This window comes from Canis lupus, chromosome 26 (assembly GCF_048164855.1).
Source record: "Canis lupus baileyi chromosome 26, mCanLup2.hap1, whole genome shotgun sequence".
NCBI lineage: Eukaryota > Metazoa > Chordata > Mammalia > Carnivora > Canidae > Canis > Canis lupus.
The window spans coordinates 23834606-23854664 of record NC_132863.1 but is presented as its reverse complement, the minus strand read 5'-3'; the positions used below and the strand labels follow the sequence as shown (position 1 = coordinate 23854664).

At 40.5% G+C, this 20059-nt stretch overlaps 1 protein-coding gene and 1 pseudogene across 5 annotated transcripts in view; one reads left to right on the top strand and one right to left on the bottom strand.

Moving 5' to 3' along the window:
* ASXL1 (ASXL transcriptional regulator 1) overlaps positions 1–20059 on the bottom strand; it is a 78906-nt gene that overhangs the window by 5239 nt on the left and 53608 nt on the right. For 3 of the 5 annotated variants that reach the window (XM_072800524.1, XM_072800525.1, XM_072800523.1), the window contains exons 5-11: positions 4889–5009; positions 4715–4812; positions 4053–4146; positions 3442–3594; positions 2025–2188; positions 1833–1929; positions 145–250 (exon numbers count right to left, since the gene is read on the bottom strand). In XM_072800524.1, the coding sequence (XP_072656625.1) occupies positions 145–250; positions 1833–1929; positions 2025–2188; positions 3442–3594; positions 4053–4146; positions 4715–4812; positions 4889–5009 (833 nt within the window). The remainder of the gene's footprint in view (positions 1–144; positions 251–1832; positions 1930–2024; positions 2189–3441; positions 3595–4052; positions 4147–4714; positions 4813–4888; positions 5010–20059) is intronic. The other 2 variants (XM_072800526.1, XM_072800527.1) reach the window with 2 other exon arrangements.
* On the top strand, positions 17791–18203 carry LOC140618305 (small ubiquitin-related modifier 2 pseudogene; annotated as a pseudogene).

Sequence of the window (20059 nt, the reverse complement as noted above, 5' to 3'; positions counted from 1 at the left end):
ATGAATGGTGTTAAGCTAAACAAGCCAGGCAAGTCACCCCGGCCACCCTGTTCTTGCCCTCATGCTGGTGTCCATGACTTAGACATCATCTGCTTCTCTGCCCCCCACAGCTCAGATCAGGACTGGCAGCACCAAAGGCCTTACTTCTGTCCATAGTAGTCTTCAAAGAACTTCTCTTTCCACTGTTCCACCTTCTTTTCCTTCTCCATTTCCTGTCGGATTCTAACTTGCATCTCATGAGTGAATTCGCCTAAAGAGAAATACAGTGCGTGCATTCAGGATACTGTCTGTCTTACGGAAAGCCAAATCTTGCCATTCCACCACATCACATCAGGACTTTTATTTTTTAAAGGTTTTATTTATTTATTCATGAGAGACGTAGAAAGAGAGGCAGAGACACAGGCAGAGGGAGAATCAGACTCCTCAAGGGGAGCCCAATGTGGGACTCGATCCCGGATTCCGGGATCACGCCCTGAGCCAAAGCCAGACATCCACCACTGAGCCACCCAGGCGTCCCACATCAGGACTATTCAAAATACACACAACTTTGGTGGGTGTGGAGCTCTTTTTTTTTTTTTTTTTAACCCTATCTCCTTCATGCTCGCTATCTCCTCCAGAGCCACATCATGCTCATAGTCATGACAGAACATGGCCATTGGGAGGGCAATTTACTCTTCCCTCAGATAATCAGTCATTCAACACCAAGCAACACATTGATCAATCAAGAAAGCAAAACAGAAACAAATAAAAGAACCATTCTTACTCCCTGTGCAGAAAAAGGTTAATAGAGCAGGCCTGATGGCTTATTCTTGGAAAGGCCTGCTTACAAGGTTGGCCCTTGGCTGACATCTGGGAGCTTGGATTTCAGGAGGGTTCCCATCCCCCTTAACTGACATGAATGGCTCACTGTGCCTAAACTGTTTATACAAACAAGATGGTTTATGGCGAGCACCTGCTTTCCTTCGGGGAATCTAGAATCTGGTTATGTGCCAGGCAGAGGCTTCTCACATGATCAACTCTGAGTTTAAAAAAAACAAAAAAACAAAAAAACAAAAAAAAAACTCGGGTACCAAGTCTCTTAACATGCTTCCCCAGCAGATTGCATTTCACACGTGCTATCACAAAGCACTGCTGGGAGAACTGAGCACATTCTGTATGATTCCTCGGGGAGAGGACTCTGGAAGCTTGCGCCTGCTTTCCCAGGACTTGACCCCAAGAGCCTTTTCCCTTTGCATATTTTGCTCTGTATTCCTTCGCTGTGATAAATCACAGCCAAGAGTACTATATGTGAAGTCCTATGAGACCTGAATGAAACTACATAAGGAGTCCTGTGAGTCCTCCTAGTGAATCATCAAACCTAGAGGGAGTCTTGGGGACCTCCCAGCACACTCCCCACATAGCTTCCCCGTAAAATTAAGAGAAGCTGACAATCACTCCACTCCAAGTGGCAATGTCTAAAAAGACAGAGCACCTGGTAAAGCTCAACATTTAAGTCAATGCCACGGCGCACTTTCCTCCACCTATCCAGACAACACCAGGATTACTGGAAAGAACAGGAGTTTATAGATGGCTCTAATGACAACGAAGTGATACAGGTGGATATATACACTCAAAATAGCAAAGCCCAAACACTCTGTACCTTTAAAGCTACAGCACATTTAACACCCACCACATTCAACAACATTGTGAGGAAAGCCTGCCTTATAATAAATACACATTGAAAAGAAAGTAAAGAGACTGGTACAAAATGAATGCCTGGGTTTTAAATACCAAGGACAAGTGACACCACACATGGCAGGTACCTCTCAAGCCATCTGAGAACATCGACTCACCATCAGCCAGGCGTTCCCGCCAGCTCTGAGCCGCGTGAGTGAAAAACTCATTATTCAGTGCGCTGCTGCTGAGACGCAATAGGCCATCTGTCCCCACCTAGAAGGATCAAGGCAAAAAGCACAATAAAGAAACTCAGAAAGGGAACAGAAGCCCACCCAGAGAGAGGCAAAGAGGTGGCTACCCATCTGCACCTGTCTGTCCACTTCAGGCAGGAGGAAGAGGAGCTGCTGCTGGAAGTGGGCTGGCAGGGCATGGAAGGTCCGAGAATTTATCAGGGCCCGAAGGTTGGTGTTGACAAGAATGGACCCAGGCGTCTCAAAATCTATCTCTTCCCCTCTGTTGCGCTTCATCTGACCTGTGATTTTAAAGCAGCAAGAAGCAAGGTATAGATTTTCAGCTTTTAAAACAAAAGAGCAAATGCCAACTGAGGGAAAAATTTTAGTGGCAGCACCCAAACTACCCAGAACTTATCTGCATATACATCCAGTCCACTCTAACCTACACGTCACAATTATCCTCTTCAGGTAACTGTCGTTGCCATCAAACCTAAGAGAACACTTGGGCTTGCATCCTCTCAGACAAGACTCTGTACCATGCTGTGACACAGGCTGAAGAGGACGCTCTTCCCAAAGAAAAACAGACAAGGGGGCAGGCTGTGAGCTTCCCTCCAAAGCTGGAGAACAGGCTCCTCAAAGCCAACTGGTGAAATGATGGAAGCTGTCTAAAAGCAAATCTAGTTGGTATACTACAGGAAACTGCAGAAGCCTTCCCTGGAACGGGATAGAGAGCTATGCTTCCACATAGAAAGGTATTAGGCTGTTTAAAGCCACTGAGATATCAGTATCTCTCACAGAAACCTCAATAAATGTTACTTTTACTTGAAAAAAATCACTAAGAATAGAGACCTATGAGACATTAAGCACTACGGATGAGTTGGAAAAGCAGCAAGACGGCAAACCCAGTTCTCACGTGGGCAATGGTTTATTCTAATTTTCAGAAGCCAAGGCTAGTCTTAATGGTTTCATGTAGCCCATCTAACAAATAACCAGCATGTGGGTTTTGAGAAATAAATTCCAAACTAGAAAACAGCATACTGGCCTTGCAAATAGCCCTACTGAGGGGTGGGAGGAGCACGCTACTGAATTTGCTTGCAACCTCCAAGTTCAACACAGGCTTCCTTCTGTTCAACATTCTGACCAGGCTAGAAAAAAGGGTGCCTGACCAAAACTTTGGATGTTGAGAATAAATGTGGCAAGATGCTACCAAAGAGAGAAAACGGATGCTGGAATCCTCCCTGAGCAGCTCAGAAACAATTTTCACTCACCCAAACACTTACTAAGCAGTACCAAGGCAGGCACAGGCCATGCCCTTGCAGGGACATACAAGGAACAATGTGGCACCATCTCTGCCTAGAAGTTCCCTCACAGTCTAGCAGAGAAGATCTACATGTAAAATAACCAAAATACAAGGTAAGAAACAAAAAAATAGAGGGCCACCCAAGAAGTCAAAATAAACTGGTAAAGGAAGTGAAACAGAAGATTGTCCTCTTCTCACTAGGCCTGCAGGGGCCCCCCTTACAGGCAGAGAAATGAGTGCCGAGCCACTCACCTGTGGCCGGCTTCCGGAAGCCTCTCAGGAGCGGGGCAGGGTCCCGGGCGACCTCGGCCTGGCCACGAGTAGCAGCGCTGCCCAGGGCCAGAGAGCCGCTGCTGCTGCTGGACGGGCTGCCGCTCTCGCCATCGGCGTGGCGGCCCGAGAACCCTGAAGGCACAGCATTCCACTGGTCAAGAGCATCACCCGCCGCGCCCAGGGCTCTCAGACAAGCTTACTTCTCCCAGCTCTCCCTGAGACGCTGCCAGAAATAGCGGGTGCTTCCATGGCCCAACCTTGGGCTGTCAGAGATCACCACCTCACGGTCTGGCTTTACCATATCCCATAAGAACGCCAAACCGCCATCTTAGTTTGCACAGCACTGCACCTTTACCAAGCACCTGCACACTTTCATCAGACCCTCACACTGCCCTGCGAGGCCAAGGGCGGTGTGCACGGCAGAGCCCAGCACCGGAACCTAGCTCAGGCCTCACCACCACAGTGTGCTGCCCGCTGGGAGGGCCTCCTGGCTCAACGGGCACCACGTCACCTAGGTCAGACACTGCTGCCAGAGGGGGCAAGGCCCCAAGACCTGAGAAAGGAGCATCATATCACAAGTTTGCACATACCTGACGCCGATTCCACGTGGGCCCCGTTTACCTTCAGAGGAGTCAGGACAACTCGCGGCAGCATCACCCCAGTTTTTTTCTTTTGCTTGTTTGCCTAGATGCCCAAGGGATTCCAAAAGGAGCCTGAGTCACCTACAGGGCCACAAAAGCAGTCCCTCTCCACCATGTCTCTACCGCCATTTGGTACAACAGAGCTACATTCAACCAGCTCAGGCAGGTAATGGCAAGAGCAGCATGGACTCACGTTACTAAGCCAGGTGCTGGCCACTGTGCTCAACACCCCAAGCAGAATGGAATGTATTGTCACCCTGTTTTACAGATAAGGAATTTGCCCAAGGCACCAAAGCTAGCAAGCAATAGGGCCATAATTCCAAGTGCTGACTCCCAAGCTCGAGTGTTCCCCACTCTGCACTGTGGTATCTGCGTTCTAGATGGTGCCGTTGTTTGTCAGAAGTAGGAGCGCAACTACCTATTTGTGGTAATGAGGAAAAAAACAACCACTCTGCTCTCAGATCCACTGCCCACTTTTAACTGTACTAAAAGGTGGAGACTACACCGATTTGCTCTGCTCTCCAGAAACACACAGTTAACTACAGAGGAAGAGTCCTGTCTTGTGCCTGGCCTCACCTACCCCTAGCCTAGCCACCAATTCTCCTCCCTACCTGTGAAGAAGCCCTGTAGGTGTCCCTGGGATTGGAAAGAGGCCGACTCTGAGATTCTGCAGAACAGGATGCATTCGAAGATGTTTCATCAAGAGAAACTGGGAGAGAGGGAAATAAAGGTTAGTTGCCAGCAACTATGTGAAGCTCTTGGTCCATCCCATGAGGGGTACTTACCATCGTTTTCACCGCTCACAGTGCTGGCTTCGTTAGACCCACAGCTCTCCACATCGGCTGTGTCCTCCGGCTCCTCTCCCTCCACAGCAGCCGGACTGCGAGACCACTGCAAGGCATCCTTCTGTGACAGCAAGGCACAACTCAGGTGAGCAAAACCCAACAGATCCTACAGGCACAGCAGTCACTCCTAAATGCACACTGCTTTAGGAGAAGAGAGATTTAGAACACCGGTAAGTTCCTAAAACCCTTTCTAATTGATCTCTTTCTCCACAAGTTCTTTATGTATGTACATCATGAAATAATAATTTTACATTCAGTCCACTCAGGAAATGTTCATGGGGCGCCTCTTATAAGCTACACCATGCTAGTTTGGAGGAGGGGAGGCAAAAGAAGGGGGAATCGGGCCTCTGCCTTCAAGGAGGCTCAACTGAGTAAGAAAGAAAATCAAATTTATTACAACACAAAGCACAGCAACAGAGGTATAGAGAGCTGTGGCAGTCCAGAACAGGGGGCATCTAACTCTGTAAACTGGAGGAAAGAGGGCATTGGAACTAAGGCCTACAAAGAGATGTGCTGCTTAAGCTGAGTTTTAAAGGAAATTAGCTAGCAGGTAGATGGCTTGGCTGTAGCAGACAGGAGGGTATTCTAGATAACGGGATGAGCAATGTTCTCCATGCGAAGAAACTGCAGATTTCAGCAGGGGACTAGGTGCGTGAGAGTGCAGAGCGAGCAGCTGGGCAGATGGTGAGACACTGTGCTGAGGGACTAAGATTCTGTCTGAGAGTCTCTGAAGGCACAGAGAGAGGCATGATGTGAGTTGTAGGGATTTCATTCTGGCAGCAATGGAAAGTCTAAAGGCAGGAGGAGAACTTAGACTGTGATGAGGCCCAGGAAAGTGTCAGTGAACTAAACTGGAAGGGGGGGGGGGGTGCAGATTTCCTCCTCTAAAGGAAGCTCCTTCTTCCAGGGCTCTGTGGCAGTGTGAGTTCAACTCTACCCATTCCCAGGGAAAATCAAGGGGACACCTCCCACCTCACAGATTAGGAAGAACTCTGAATGAATATTGGGGCCAGGGAGAGGAAAAGCAGAGGTAAATCAGGGTAAGGATGTCTTCTTTAAGAAAGTATATGGAAAAAAAAGTAGATCAAGTCATGATTCTGCCTCTTACAAACACACTAGAAATTTATAAAAGAAATCTACAGAATTCTAACTCATCAATTTCCTGGATCCCTTGATCCATTATATTAAGTCTTCATCAATTTGCTGTCATTAATTTAAGCCCAAATCATGCTAATTTAAATTAATAAAAAGAAAACAATTTTTTAGATCTTTATCTCTTTTCCTACCAGCTATAAATGTTCCTCAGAATCAAAAGCTAAAGAATATTTTTAGTATTAATCTTGGAATTATGCTTAGTGGCTGCCATGTGCACCAAATAATGCAACAAATTTGTTGAGTCTCAGGAGCAAACTAAGATAAAATACTCACTAACGAACAAAGAACTCTGGTTCTGGGAAAGGGGGGGATCGCGCCCACACTGTGAAAAATGGTATCAAAAGGTTCAAGCACTGCCAGTGGCAGAGTACACTGTAAGTGAAAATCTAAAAACCTCTTAACCCAACACTTCTTTTTCTAAGACTTACACAGAATGTGAAAAGCATGACATCCTAAAAGGAGAAAGTCGATCAATGGAACTATAATAAAATTAAGATCCTCTGTTCTGCACAAGACACCATTAACGGAGTAAAAAAGAGCAAAATACCTCTAGAGTTGGAGAAAGTATCTGTAATTCATATAGCTGATAAAGATCTTATATCTAGATTATATAAATCAATAAGAAAATAGAAACCCAGGAAAAGAATAGGCAGAAGGCCATGAATTAATAAGCACTGAACCAAACAGGACACCCAAATGGCCAACATTCACACATAAACCTATTTAACCTTACTGACCATGGAAAACACATTATAATGTAAATTAAGCCACACTGAGATATCACCACATCCATAAGAATGGCTAAAATTAAAGTTAACAATACTAAGTAGTGTTAATGAGGATGAGAAAAAAGACTGAAAATGGATGCAACCATATGAGAAAAGTTTGGAATTATCTGGCACGGATGAAGGGACAAACATCCAGCAATGTCAGTCCTACATACGGATTTCCTAGAGAAATACATGCACCCCCCCGCACACAGACACCATGAAGCACATTCAGTATTTATGCCAGTGACATCTGTAAAACCTGGGCTATAAACAACCAAAGTGCCCATCATAAGTAAGATCAAAACAAGGTAATGTACAATAAAAAATGAATGAACTACAGCCACTACAGCAATGTACACCAATCTGAAAAACAAAATGCTAAGTGAAAGAAGCCAGACACAAAAGAATGCATACTGTAATGACTCCATTTTTTAGAAGTCCAAAAACAGGCCAAACTAACCCACAATGTTGGGGGTGCAAACACAGCTGGGAAACAACAAAGAAAAGCAAGAACAGAACTTGGAAACAGGATAGTAGCTACCTTTCAGGGGAAGACGGGAGCTGTGAGTGGAAAAGGGTATTAAGGGCTGCTGGCTGCCAGCCACACTCCCCAGGTCTTAATTTGAGTGGCAGGTACAAGTGTGTTTACTTTATGATATTCATTAAGCTGAACACTTATGTTGCGTTTTACTCTTACATTTCTACAATAAAAAAGTTTTAAAACAATAATTCCAGAATTTCCATCAAGGAACACTACTATGGACAGTCATTTGGAGTAATGCTGTAGAGGGATGCCTGGGTGGCTCGGCGGTTGAGCATCTGCCTTTGGCTCAGGGTGTGATCCCAGAGTCCGGGGATCTAGTCCCATATCGGGCTTCCTGCATGAAGCCTGCTTCTCCCTCTGCCTGTGTCTCTGCCTCTCTCTCTCTCTCTCATGGATAAATACAATCTTTCTAAATAAATAAATAAATAAATAAATAAATAAATAAATAAAGCTGTAGAATACTTCATGAGAAATGCTGATGATGCAGCAAGTAAATTACGCAGTTAACATTCACATGGTATGATTACTTCATCTGTTTAAAAAGAAAAATCAGGTGAGCCTGTATGCACAAAGACAACAGCAACACTCCACACGTGCGTTAGCCATCATAGCACCTCTAGGTGGCAGAATTGTGAGGACTTTGTTTTTGATTTGGGGTATTTTCTATGATTAACATGTATTTTTTTTTTAGATAAAAAAATAACATTTAAAACATTATAATGGTAAATGCTTCTTTGACAGCTTAGTCACTAAAAGAGAATTTCACTCCTTTAGATTTTTTCCAGAGTCTAGGGGAACCTGGTGTTGATTACAAATCTTTTTTTTTTTTTTTTTTTTTTTAAGATTTTATTTATTTATGAGAGACACAGGCAGAGGGAGAAACAGGCTCCATGCAGGGAGCCCGATGTGGGACTCAATCCTGGGACCCCAGGATCACACCCTGGGCATGAAGGCAGGTGCTAAACCACTGAGCCACCCAGGGTGCCCTACAAATCTTAATTAAACAAATACTGCCTGCTTGTTTGCAATTCAAACTACCCCAAATTTCCAAAGCCATATATTTTCATTAAGAAGCAAATAGTACAAAAACACTTAAAATGAAAACAAAAGCTGTGATTCTAATTCTGCCTTTTTTAAGATCCTTAATCTTTCCATATAAACCTCAGACATTTGATATCATAACTTTCCTTTGAACACTGTAGACCTCTGACAAAAATGAACTCAGCTACTGAGAATCATGGGCATTAGATAATATGCCCTCAGACTCAAGACTTTTTTTTTTTTTTTGGCAAGGATATTTTCTCTCAAGAAACTTAAAAAAATAAATAAATAACAGGTAATGAGTGATCTCGCTGAAACCTTATTTAAAAATGTTATGACAGGGACGCTTGGGTGGCTCAGCGGTTGAGTGTCTGCCTTCGGCTCAGGATGTGATCCCGGAGTTCCAGGATCCAGTCCCGCATCAGGCTCCCTGCATGGAGTCTGCTTCTCCCTCTGCCTGTGTTTCTGCCTCTGTGTCTCTCATGAATAAATAAACAAAAACTTTTGCAATAATGTTAAATTCCTGAGTGTGATAATTACATTGCACTTATATAAGGGGAATGCCCCTGGATCAATTGTATATCCCTTGTGTCCTTTCTCTTACTTTTTAAAATGAGGTATAACTTAGAGTACAATGCACAGATCGTAAGTATACTACCTGATGAGTTTGACAAATGCTTATCAAGATACAGGACATGTCCAACATCCCTAAGTCCCTCTGTACTCCTTCCTAGTCAACCTGGACTCTATACTACCCCTCCCTCCCCAGTGAGATGATTGTTCTTCTTTTTTTTTTTTAAGATTTTATTTATTTGTTCACCAGAGACAGATTGAGACACAGAGACATAGGCAGAGGGAGAAGCAGGCTCCCTGTAGGGAGTCTGATGCAGGACTTGATCCCAGGCCCCCGGGATCATGCCCTGAGCCAAAGGCAGACAGTCAACCGCTGAGCCACCCAGGTGTCCCTTGTATTTTTTATTTTTTTAAGATTTTTGTTTATTTATTCATGAGAGACACACACAGAGAGGCAGAGACACAGGCAGAGGGAGAAGCAGACTCCCCACACGAGGAGCCCGATGCAGGACTCGATCCCAGGACCCTGGGATCATGACCTGAGCTGAAGGCAGATGCTCAACCACATAGCCACCAGGTACCCCAACTGTTCTTATTTCTATCATGAAAAATTACTTTTGCCTATTCATGGCCTTTACAGAAATGGAATCATACAATATATACTCTTTTGTGTCAGTATCTAATGTTAAGGAAATTCATGTGTGCTCTAGTCAGCATTAGAAGCTACTATCTGTTATTACAGAGCAGTATTCATATAGACAAATGTGTTTATCCATTCTCCTATGGAACGACATCTGTATTATTTCCAGATTCGGGTTCTTATGAATACAAAGCTACTATGAACATTCTTGCACACACCTTTTTCTGGACAGGTTTTCATCTCATGTGGGTAAATATTTAGGCACAGAATTGCTGGGCAAGGGACGGATGCTTAAAACAAACAAACAAACAACTTACAGACATTTCCAAAGATTCCCATGGCGGCACTGCATGGAGCTCCAGATGCTCCAAATCCTCATCATATGGTGCTGTCAATCTTACTTTAGCCATGCTAGCGGGATGCAGTGGTACCTCATAGTGGTTTTTTCTTTTCTTTTTTTTTTAAGATGTATTTTTTTATTCATGAGAGACATAGAGAGAGGCAGAGACATAGGCAGAGTTCTCCCTCCTGTGAGGGAGCCTGATGTGGGACTTGATCCCAAGACCCCGGGGATCACGACCAGAGACAAAGGCAAACGTTCAACTACTGAACCATCAGGCATCCCTATTTTTCATTTTTCTGGTAATTAAAGATATTGAGCACTTTTTTATATGCTTACTAGCCATTCTCTTATCTTCCTTTTTAAAATGTCTATTCAAGTCTATTGCACATCTTTAAATTGAGTCATTTGCAGTTCTTTGTTCTGGATCCTTTTAAACACTGATCACGGGCATGCGTTACTTTTACAAACAAACACATTTCAAAAAATTTCACATTTGGAAATAATTTCATATTTACAGAAATGCTGGAAGAGTAAAAGCAGCACAAAGAATACTTGCCTATAGTTTTTACCTATATTCACTTCCTAACACAAATATGCGTTCTTAAAATACACAAAGTATATTAATTTGGCAAGGCAACTGGAAAAAAAGCTAAGGAATACTAATAATAAATAAACCTGAATATTTTCCCATAAGTCAGATTTTTTAAAAAGATATTATTTTTAAGTAATTTCTACACCCAACATGGGCTCAAACTTACAATCCTGAGATCAAGAGGTGCATGCTCTACCACCTGAGGCAGCCTGGCATCCCAAGTCAGATATTTTTAAAAAATAATAAAAGGCACTGTGAATATAACAAGCCCCAAACATGAGTAAAACAGAACACTAAAATTTCAACTGCCCAAGATTACGTTCTGAACTAGAAAAACATATAAACAAATCTCAGGTATGCCTTTTCTTTCTTTGTAGATCTGATAAGCATTTCCTGAGCAAGAAATGAGTATGGTTTCTTAGGGAAGGCTGATTTGAGAGCTGCTGAATATAAATTATTAAAATAAAACTAAGAGCATGCCGACCACTCAACAGCATACTAGAATTTCTAACAATACTTATTAAAAAAAAAAAAAAAGAAGAGATTAGAAGAGACAGAGTGTTCTAATTTCCAGACAGTATAATTATCTACATTGAAGAGCCAAGAGATTCAGACCTAGTAAGAAATTCAGCAAGGTTGTAAGATTCAAAAGCACATTAAAAACTCAGCAATAACATCACCAATTAGAAAATGTAATTTATAAGAACAAAGAATTTAAAATAACTCAGGGACAAATTTCACAAAAGGAATACAATCATCTTATGAAGAAAATAAAACTTTATAAGGAAAGGCTTAAAACTTAAACAGAAAAAAAAAATTTAAACAGAGCCATACCACCTTCTATCTTAAGAAAATTCAACATTGTAAAGATGTCAATTCTCCTCAAAATGATTTGTAAATTCAATAAAATTTCAATGAAGCTTTTTTTTTATATATACAACTTGACTCTGCAAATGAAGACAAGAGCCAAGACACTCTTTAAAAAAAGCAAGAAAAGGGGAGGATCTGCTTTTTTAGAAAGCTCTGGTAACTGAGCAAAGAGAATGACCACTACAGGATATGGGGTTTCTTTGGAGAGTGACGAAAACGTTCTGGGATCAGACAATGGCGATGATTGCATGACTTTATGAATACACTAATAGCCACTTTCTGTGAGTTCCATCTTGATGAAGCTGGGATAAAAATGTCTTACTGAATTTAACTGATAGTTCTGAAAAACATGAATGACTTTAATCGGAATCCATAAAAGCCACATAAAAACTATTAACGTGTACAGAAAGTTTATAGATCTAAAGGTAAACTTCAACGATAGACAATGGAGGCACAATAGTCTGTGAGGTTTTAATTTTGCTATATGAATCCTAAAGAGGAATTAAAACTAGCAAAGCAACCTCTGTGTATGCTTGAGAAAAGATTTCATCATTTTAAAAAAATAATGTAAAAAAAAGTTCTATTGAATTTGAACTCCATTAGCATTATCACAAGCAGTTTCAACATTATAGCTGTCAAAGAAAGAAAAGAGCTGTTATTTAAAAAATGAACACTCTTGGAGTACAGTTAAAGAGAAAAAAACTGTCTGAGTTCTTCTTAAAGACAAAAAAGAAGCTTCCATCAACCAGATATAAAACAAACTCTCATCTATGATTTGCCACCCACCACTGTAAAGCTTCTAGTCAATGGTAAGGTGACCACAGATTCATGATCTCCCTCTCCTGAAACCTTGGATCTAGATGGGCTTTAGAATTCAGGACTTCTTTAATTTGGTGGTGGTAATACATTGCATATAGTTTTAATTATCATATATTAACACATGTTAATATTTTTTGAAATAACATGTATGGATATACCAACTAAAATAGCCTTATCAGTCCCAGAGTTTTGCCTCCAAATGAGTTTAGACAAGGCACATTTTACTGTCAAATGACTTAGGAAAAACAGTTTTCAGTTCTCAAAATATTTTAGATTTTAGAGGCACCTGGGTGGCTCAGTAGGTTGGGCCTCAGATGCCTGGTTTCAGCTCAGGTCATGAGATCCACGCTCAGCACAGTCTGCTTGAGATTCATTCCCTCTACCCCCGTTCTTTTCCCCACCTCTGCTCATGCTCTTTCTCTCTCTCTCAAATAAATAAATAAATAAAATCTTTTTAAAAATTAATGAAATGTTTTCATCAAGCCTCAGAGAAAGCCTCCAAAATCACCTCCATTTTACCCATTAAAACATTAAGGAAGTAGTCCTCTGGAAAAATTCTCATGCATTTGCACATGGAGACTACAAAAGTGAAAAAGAAATTGCTGCAGTGGTGTTTGTAATCGTAAAACAACAACAACAACAAAAAACACAGGGCACCTGGGTGGCTCAGTGGTTGAGCATCTGCCTTTGGCTCAGGTCGTGATCCCGGAGTCCTGTGATCAAGGCCTTCATCAAGCTCCTTCAAGGAGTCTGCTTCTCCCTCTGCCTATGTCTCTGCCTCTCTCTGTGTGTCTCTCATGAATAAATAAATAAAATCTTAAAAAAAAACAAAAAACCTAGGCATCCATAACATCAGGTATATTGATATGATACACTATTAAACAGTAGTTGAAAGAAATAAAAATACACCTATATAAACAAAGAGATCACACATTTTTAATGGATTTATGTGAATAGGAAGGATACACATAAATGATAGTGGTTGCTACAGGGAAGGAACAAGGGCCATAGTCCTGGGTGGCAGGTGGAGGGGTAGGGACCAGGTAGGGTCTGGTATGGATGTCATGGTCATTTCCCACTTTCTTTGCACAAAGGCTTGAGCTTCCATTTAAACATGGCAAAATGGACCTAAGACTTCTAAAGAAGTCTCTTTAGAATGACCCTAAGGGAATAATAAAGGTATCAATGGACAAAGGGAAAGGGGGAGGAAAAGGCAGCAGATGAGAGATGCCGACAGAATTTTGGAAGATGGATAGCAGGAAGACAGGAACTGACTCAGCAGGGAAAAAGAAAGCTGTCATTTGAGGCTGCAGAGGTCAAAGCCAAAAAGTTGGCCAGTTAGTACTGCAAAACCCCCAAGAGGGCAGTGATTAAAGGTACCAGAAACCACTGCACACAGGGACGAGGCATGGGAATGAAAACAGAACTGGTTGGAAGTCTGATTCAGAAGTTCGACCCCTCAGGTCCCCTCTCTGTACCCAAATCATTAAGCAATATCCATCTCTAGACTCAGAAGAAAATAGGAGACTTAATTCTAATTAGACTGAACCAGAGAGGGTCCAGAATAGAAGACACCAGCTCAAGGAGTGAGGGAGGTAGTGAGATGCTTCACTCTAAACAGGAGCAGTAAGTCAAAGACCATATCCAAAACAGGGACACCATCAGCTCCCTTCTCCAAATTGGCTCCCAAAGCTTTCCTAATAAAGTAGCTCTACAATCCCAGCCCTAGCCTGCTCTCAAGTGGCTGGCAAGAGAGAAAAGGATTTCTCTTCCCAGAAAAAGTGACCAGTCTATCAGAAAACACCTTCTGGTAGATAACTGGGGATTCCAAAAAAATAAAAATAAAAAAGCATCTGGGTTCCCACTATCTATCACATCCAACAAATAGTGCCCACAGAATCTGCCAATTCTCTCACTGTGAGTGACCTATCCAGGGCCACCAGATATTTGAGGACAACTGTCATATGAAACAGCAACCAAAAACAAAAAGGCATGAAAGGAAACAGAGATAATGAAGATTTCATAGTAAATGTTCTCAAAGAGCCCCCAAACAAAAAGTACAGAATGCTATTTAAACAAATAAATAAGGGGATCCCTGGGTGGCTCAGCGGTTTAGCGCCTGCCTTTGGCCCAGGGCGTGATCCTGGAGTGGAGCCTGTTTGGAGGGCTCCTGGCATGGAGCCTGCTTCTCCCTTCTCCTGTGTCTCTGTCTGTCTGTCTGTCTCTCTCTCTCTCTCTCTCTCTGTGTCTATCATAAATAAATAAATAAATCTTTAAAAAAAAAAAAAACAAATAAGGGAACATCAGTGAATGTGAGCAATCTGCTAGAAATACAAAATGATACAAAACAAAACCCCCTGAAACAACAACAAATAGGTTATATTCCAAAGAACTGACTCAGAAGAAAAAGAAAATTGGTTACATCAAGAAAGTCCCACATCAAACAAATAGAAGTTCCAAGAAGAGAAAACAGAAAAGATAGTAATGCAAGAAGTTTTCCCAAAATGAAAAGACCTGAGTTTCCAGGTTTATAAAGCAAAATGCCCTGCACAATAAATGAAAAAAGACCCATTCCACAGCACTGCACCATACAATTTCAGAAAGAGAACTGAAAGAGACCCTAAAATCTTCCATTCAGAAAGAACACATCACATACAAAAGAATCAGAATGGCATTGATGTTTCTCAAGAGCAGTTTTAAAGAAAATAATATTCTCTTTAATATATATATATATTTATTGATTTTAGAGAGAGAAAGCGCAGAGGCACAAGTGCGGGTGGGAAGGAGCAGAAGGGGATAGAGTCTCAAGCAGACTGCGCTGAGCACAGAGCCTGACTCAAGATTCAATCTCATGACCCTGAGATCATAACCTGAGCTGAAAGCAATAGACAGACATTTAACCAACTGTACCAACCTGGGTGCCCCAGAATGTAATATTTTCTACATTTTGTTCTAAAGTTTTATTTATTTAAGTAATCTCTACAGCCAGTGTGGTACTCAAACCCATGTCCCAGAGATGGAGTCACTGCTCTTCTGACTGAGCCAGCCAGATGCCCTTCTAAAATTCTTAAGTCAAACCAATAATACAGCTTGGAACACAGGATAAAGATATGTGAGGTTTCAAACTGTTAACCTTCTATGCACCTATTCTTGGGAAGCAACTGGAGAATCTGTTACACAAATGAATATCAATAAAGAACAAACCAAACTAAAACAAAAATTATATCCAAACAAGAGCTAGGAGAGAAACTATATCTACAGGAGACAAGTAAAAAGAATTCCCAAGGTGGTGATGAAAGGAAAGCCCGGGAAAACTGTACATCAAACAGGGTAATCAACTCACTCCAATTTGCCTGGGACTTTCTCAGTTTTAGCACTAAAGTTCTGTGCCCCTGGAAATTTCTCAGGAGATTGGCCCCTCTACAAACAAGGAATAGGATAAATGACAGCTCCAGGACTGACCTTCAGAAGGAAGAGTGAAACTGAGGTGTCTGACCACATCAAAAGAATTTTATCACTATTAACAGCATTAGCTTCATCTTTTGTTTGTAATCTATTTTGCTTTTTCCTGCTCTTTATTATTTTATTTACTATTTTTAAGTTTGTGAAAGATAATATAGTTATAAAACCCAAACTATATAAAAGGTTATGCTCAGAGAATTGACACTGCCCTCAACCCTTCTCTTCCCATTTCACCTCCAAATGTCCACTTCGTTCCCATCCATCCCCTGTTGGGTAAACCATCTTATCAGTTTCTGGTTTCTTCTTCTAGTGGCTCTTTTTTGCACAAATGATAATATGCACATCCATTTTATTTCCCCTTTATTCTTAGACAAACAAATTGCATGCCATACACAGTATTTAGCACTTGCTATTTTCATCCAACCATATATTCTGGAAATCATTCAATCATTTCATAGACAGTCTTCATTCTCTTCTCAGCTGCATAAAAATCCATGACGCAGATGGACCAAAGTTTATTGATGCACCCATTCCCCCATGTACTGGCACTTAGGTGGCTTTTAACATTTCACAAATAGAAATACTACTGTCTTGAACAACCTCATGAATCTGTACTTTTGTGTTGTTAAAAGGTGCATCTTCGGGGTAAATTCCTGAAGTAGAAATGCTGAGTCAAAGATTAAATGCAAATGTAATTTGGTTAATGTGAAATTCCCCTCAAAAAAATTGCATGGATTTGTATTCCTAACCAATGCAGGAGAGAGCCTGTTTTCCCACAGCCTTGAGAAGAGAAACTATTGTGATACATATAAGCAGAAAATGTTAAAGTATTTCAAATGATTAACAGAACCACACTGAAGGAGGACAGGAGTGGATCTAATCCAAATAACTTTTGAACACGCTATTTTAACTATGTACACTTGGGCTCAAGAACTAAAACTATAAACAGTGAGCTCTCTTTTTACTAGATTTGTTTTTCACAATGGAATGGGCTGGGAGTTCTGAAATAATTAAATGTTTATTCTGAACTGAGCAAATGATCAAAGTAGATAACGCGAGTCAGGATTCTCACTGCTGGTGCAGCAAGTTATAAATACGGAAAGGGGTAAAGCTAGAACGAACCCTGCAGTAGGAGATGAGAATTGAAGACATCAGTATGAACCAACATATGTAAAGACAGACAGATACAGACATAGAAGTACATATCATGTACACTATTTTGAACTAAGAGGATCCTGAGATCCCTGGGAAAATGGCTGATTCCAAAGCAGGAGCTGGAAAATATAAGTTAAACCCAGACACATCTTGCTGGGCCAGAAAGCAAAGAAATAAAAAAAATGTTTGGAATGAGGGGGACCTATTAGGACACAAAAGCCATGGTGAAGGGAGTCCCAATGGCCACCTCTGCACAATTCATGCATTAAAGCTAATGACAGTAACAGATAACTCAATAGTTAAGTAAGAAACCATAAATCCATAATGAATAAACAAATAAGGGAGAGAAGAAGGCTCTTCCTTACTGCAGAATTTCAATTAACAAATGTCAAATAAATTTTTAAAAATTGCCACTTGACAACAATCAGAATAGTGACCGTTTTAGGCAAGACTCATTCACCTGGGGATGCTAAAACTAGTGGTTGAAAGTTTGATGAGAAAAAAAAAAAAAAAGAAAGTTTGATGAGGCTAATTATATAAACTCAAAGTATCGTTTCACAAGATGCTTCTTATTTACAATGGAGAAAATGGCAGACAACCACCTCAACCAAGTGACTGAAGTTATTATGAGAAATCAGACAAAAAGCAATTGTTTGTCTTCTAATGTACCAAGGACAGCATTGCTCCTGAAATATTTCTGTCAAAAACTTATTACTTGAATCTAATAGTGAAAAAACATCAGACAAACCCAGACTGGGGAGCTTTGTAGAAAGTAACTGTTCTTCTTCTGCTACTCCTGGTGTTGCTTATGTGCTTAGTCAGTATGGACCTGGTACCTCTTTGGTGAAGTGACAGCTGAGGGAACTCAGGCACTTGCTATGACCACTGCAAAGCCCAAGGAGTGAGTCAAGCCTGAGAGCAACGATCATATTCACTCCAAGGTGGCATGGTAGGATGGTTCTGTGGTGCACTTTAAAAAGTATACATACACCACTTTGTAAACTCATGAAAGCCTATTATCAATGACAGGGTTTGTCAATGAGGCAGATCAGATTCCAATTTGAAGGGCAGCCAATCAACGAAAAAGACACACTTGCACAGTAGGAAATGGAGAATAAAGATACAACTGATGTGTTCTAGCAGCAGACAGGTGTCTATTAAGAAGGGAACCTGTTACTTTACTCTAAAGCTCTGCTCCTACAGACCAAGAAGACATTCACAATGAGAAAACTACAATTTAGTTCAACTAACTACATACTACTACAGTATAGTTTTCTCGATTCTTTCATTTTCCTCTTCCCTATTCCTTATTATTCATAAAGTAACTGTGTGTGTGCACAAGCATATTGCATTTCTTAAAAAACTAAATGGATAATGGTGTATTTTGATCAACATAAAGTAGAAATGCAATGAGGAAAAATACTGCTTCTGTGACAATACCCCTTTCTCCATAGTAGCATGCTTATTAAACTCTTATCTTTATATTCTGGTAAATTATTTTGTCTCACTGTTTAACAAAAAAAGAACATGAAAATCCTTGAATTCCTTGTTCAATTATGGAATTTTAATGTTTTTCATTTATCATTGTAAAACCAAGGTGAATTTTATAACAGTTTTTGTACATAGCTGTTACATGTAAGACAATCTGTTTTTAAGCAGGGATAAATTACTCTAAAAAAAATGAATCCTGGATACTTTTCAAATCAAGCATCGTGTTGTTTAAACAAACTTATTTTTTTTTAAGATTTTATTTATTTATTCATAGAGATGCAGAGAGAGAGAGAGACAGAGAGACAGAGACACAGGCAGAGGGAGCAGCAGGCTCCATGCAGAGAGCCCGAAGTGGGACTCGATTCAGGGTCTCCAGGATCACGCCCTGGACTGCTGGCAGCGCTAAACTGCTGTGCCACGGGGGCTGCCCAAACAAACTTATTTAAAAAATAAAAGTACAGGGATGCCTGGGTGGCTCAGCGGTTGAGCATCTGCCTTCAGCTCAGGGCATGATCCCAGGATTCGGGATAGAGTCCCACATTGGGTTCCTGTGAGGATCTTGCTTCTCCCTCTACCTGTCTCTTACTCTCTCTGTATCTCTCATGAATAAATAGATAAATCTTTTAAAAAATAATAATAAAATAAAATAAAAGTACATGGCCTGTACTCAAAAAATACTAAGGTCACAAAAGACAAAATTTGTGGGAACTTTTCCAGATTAAAGGAAATGAAAGAGACTTGACCCAAAAAATGCACCATGTGATTCAGGACTGGATATACCCTCAAACATAATTTTATAACTAGCATTAGTAAAACAAGAGGCAAAATTTGAATGAAGTATGTAGATTAGCCAGCAAGCAGTACTATATCTATGTTAATTCTCTGATTCTGATAATTACAATGTGGTTATGAAAGAGAATCTCCTTGTTTTTAGTAAGTAAGTAGAGATAAAAGGACATTATGTCTGCAACTTACTTTGGCAAGAATAAAAATAATATGCGGAGAATGACAAAGCAAATACAATAATATGAGAAATTATGTAAAAAAATTTTTAAAGAATCAACCGAATACATTAAAGAAAAAAACAAAAAATTTAAAAATCATTTCCACTTGCAATAGCATCAAAATTTTAAAATACTTTAAAGAAAAAAAAATACTTTAAAGATTTCAAAAAACAGGTAAGACCTCAATGGAAACCATAAAACACTGCTAAAAAGAAAAAAAGAAATCAAAGACAACCTAAATCAATAGAGAGATATACCATGTTCATAGATGGGAAAAATCAGTGTCAAAATGCTAATTTTCTGAAAACTGAACTGTAGATTCAGTGCAACCCCAATCAAAACTCCAATAAGCATTGCTTTAGAAAAAACTGAGAAGTTGATTTTAAAATTTGTTTGAAAACTTAAAGGACCAAGAACAGTCAAAACAATCTTGAAAAAGAACACTCATACTACTAATAATACTACCTGATTTCTTGACTTACTAAAATCAAAAGGTTATGATATTGGAATAAAGGTAAATAGATCGATGGAATTGAATACCAAAACATATCTAGATATATACAATTTTTGACAAAGGCACCAATCTATTCAATGGGGAAAGGCTTCCACAAATAAGGCAACTAGGTAGCTAGATAAACAAAATCCTAAAACT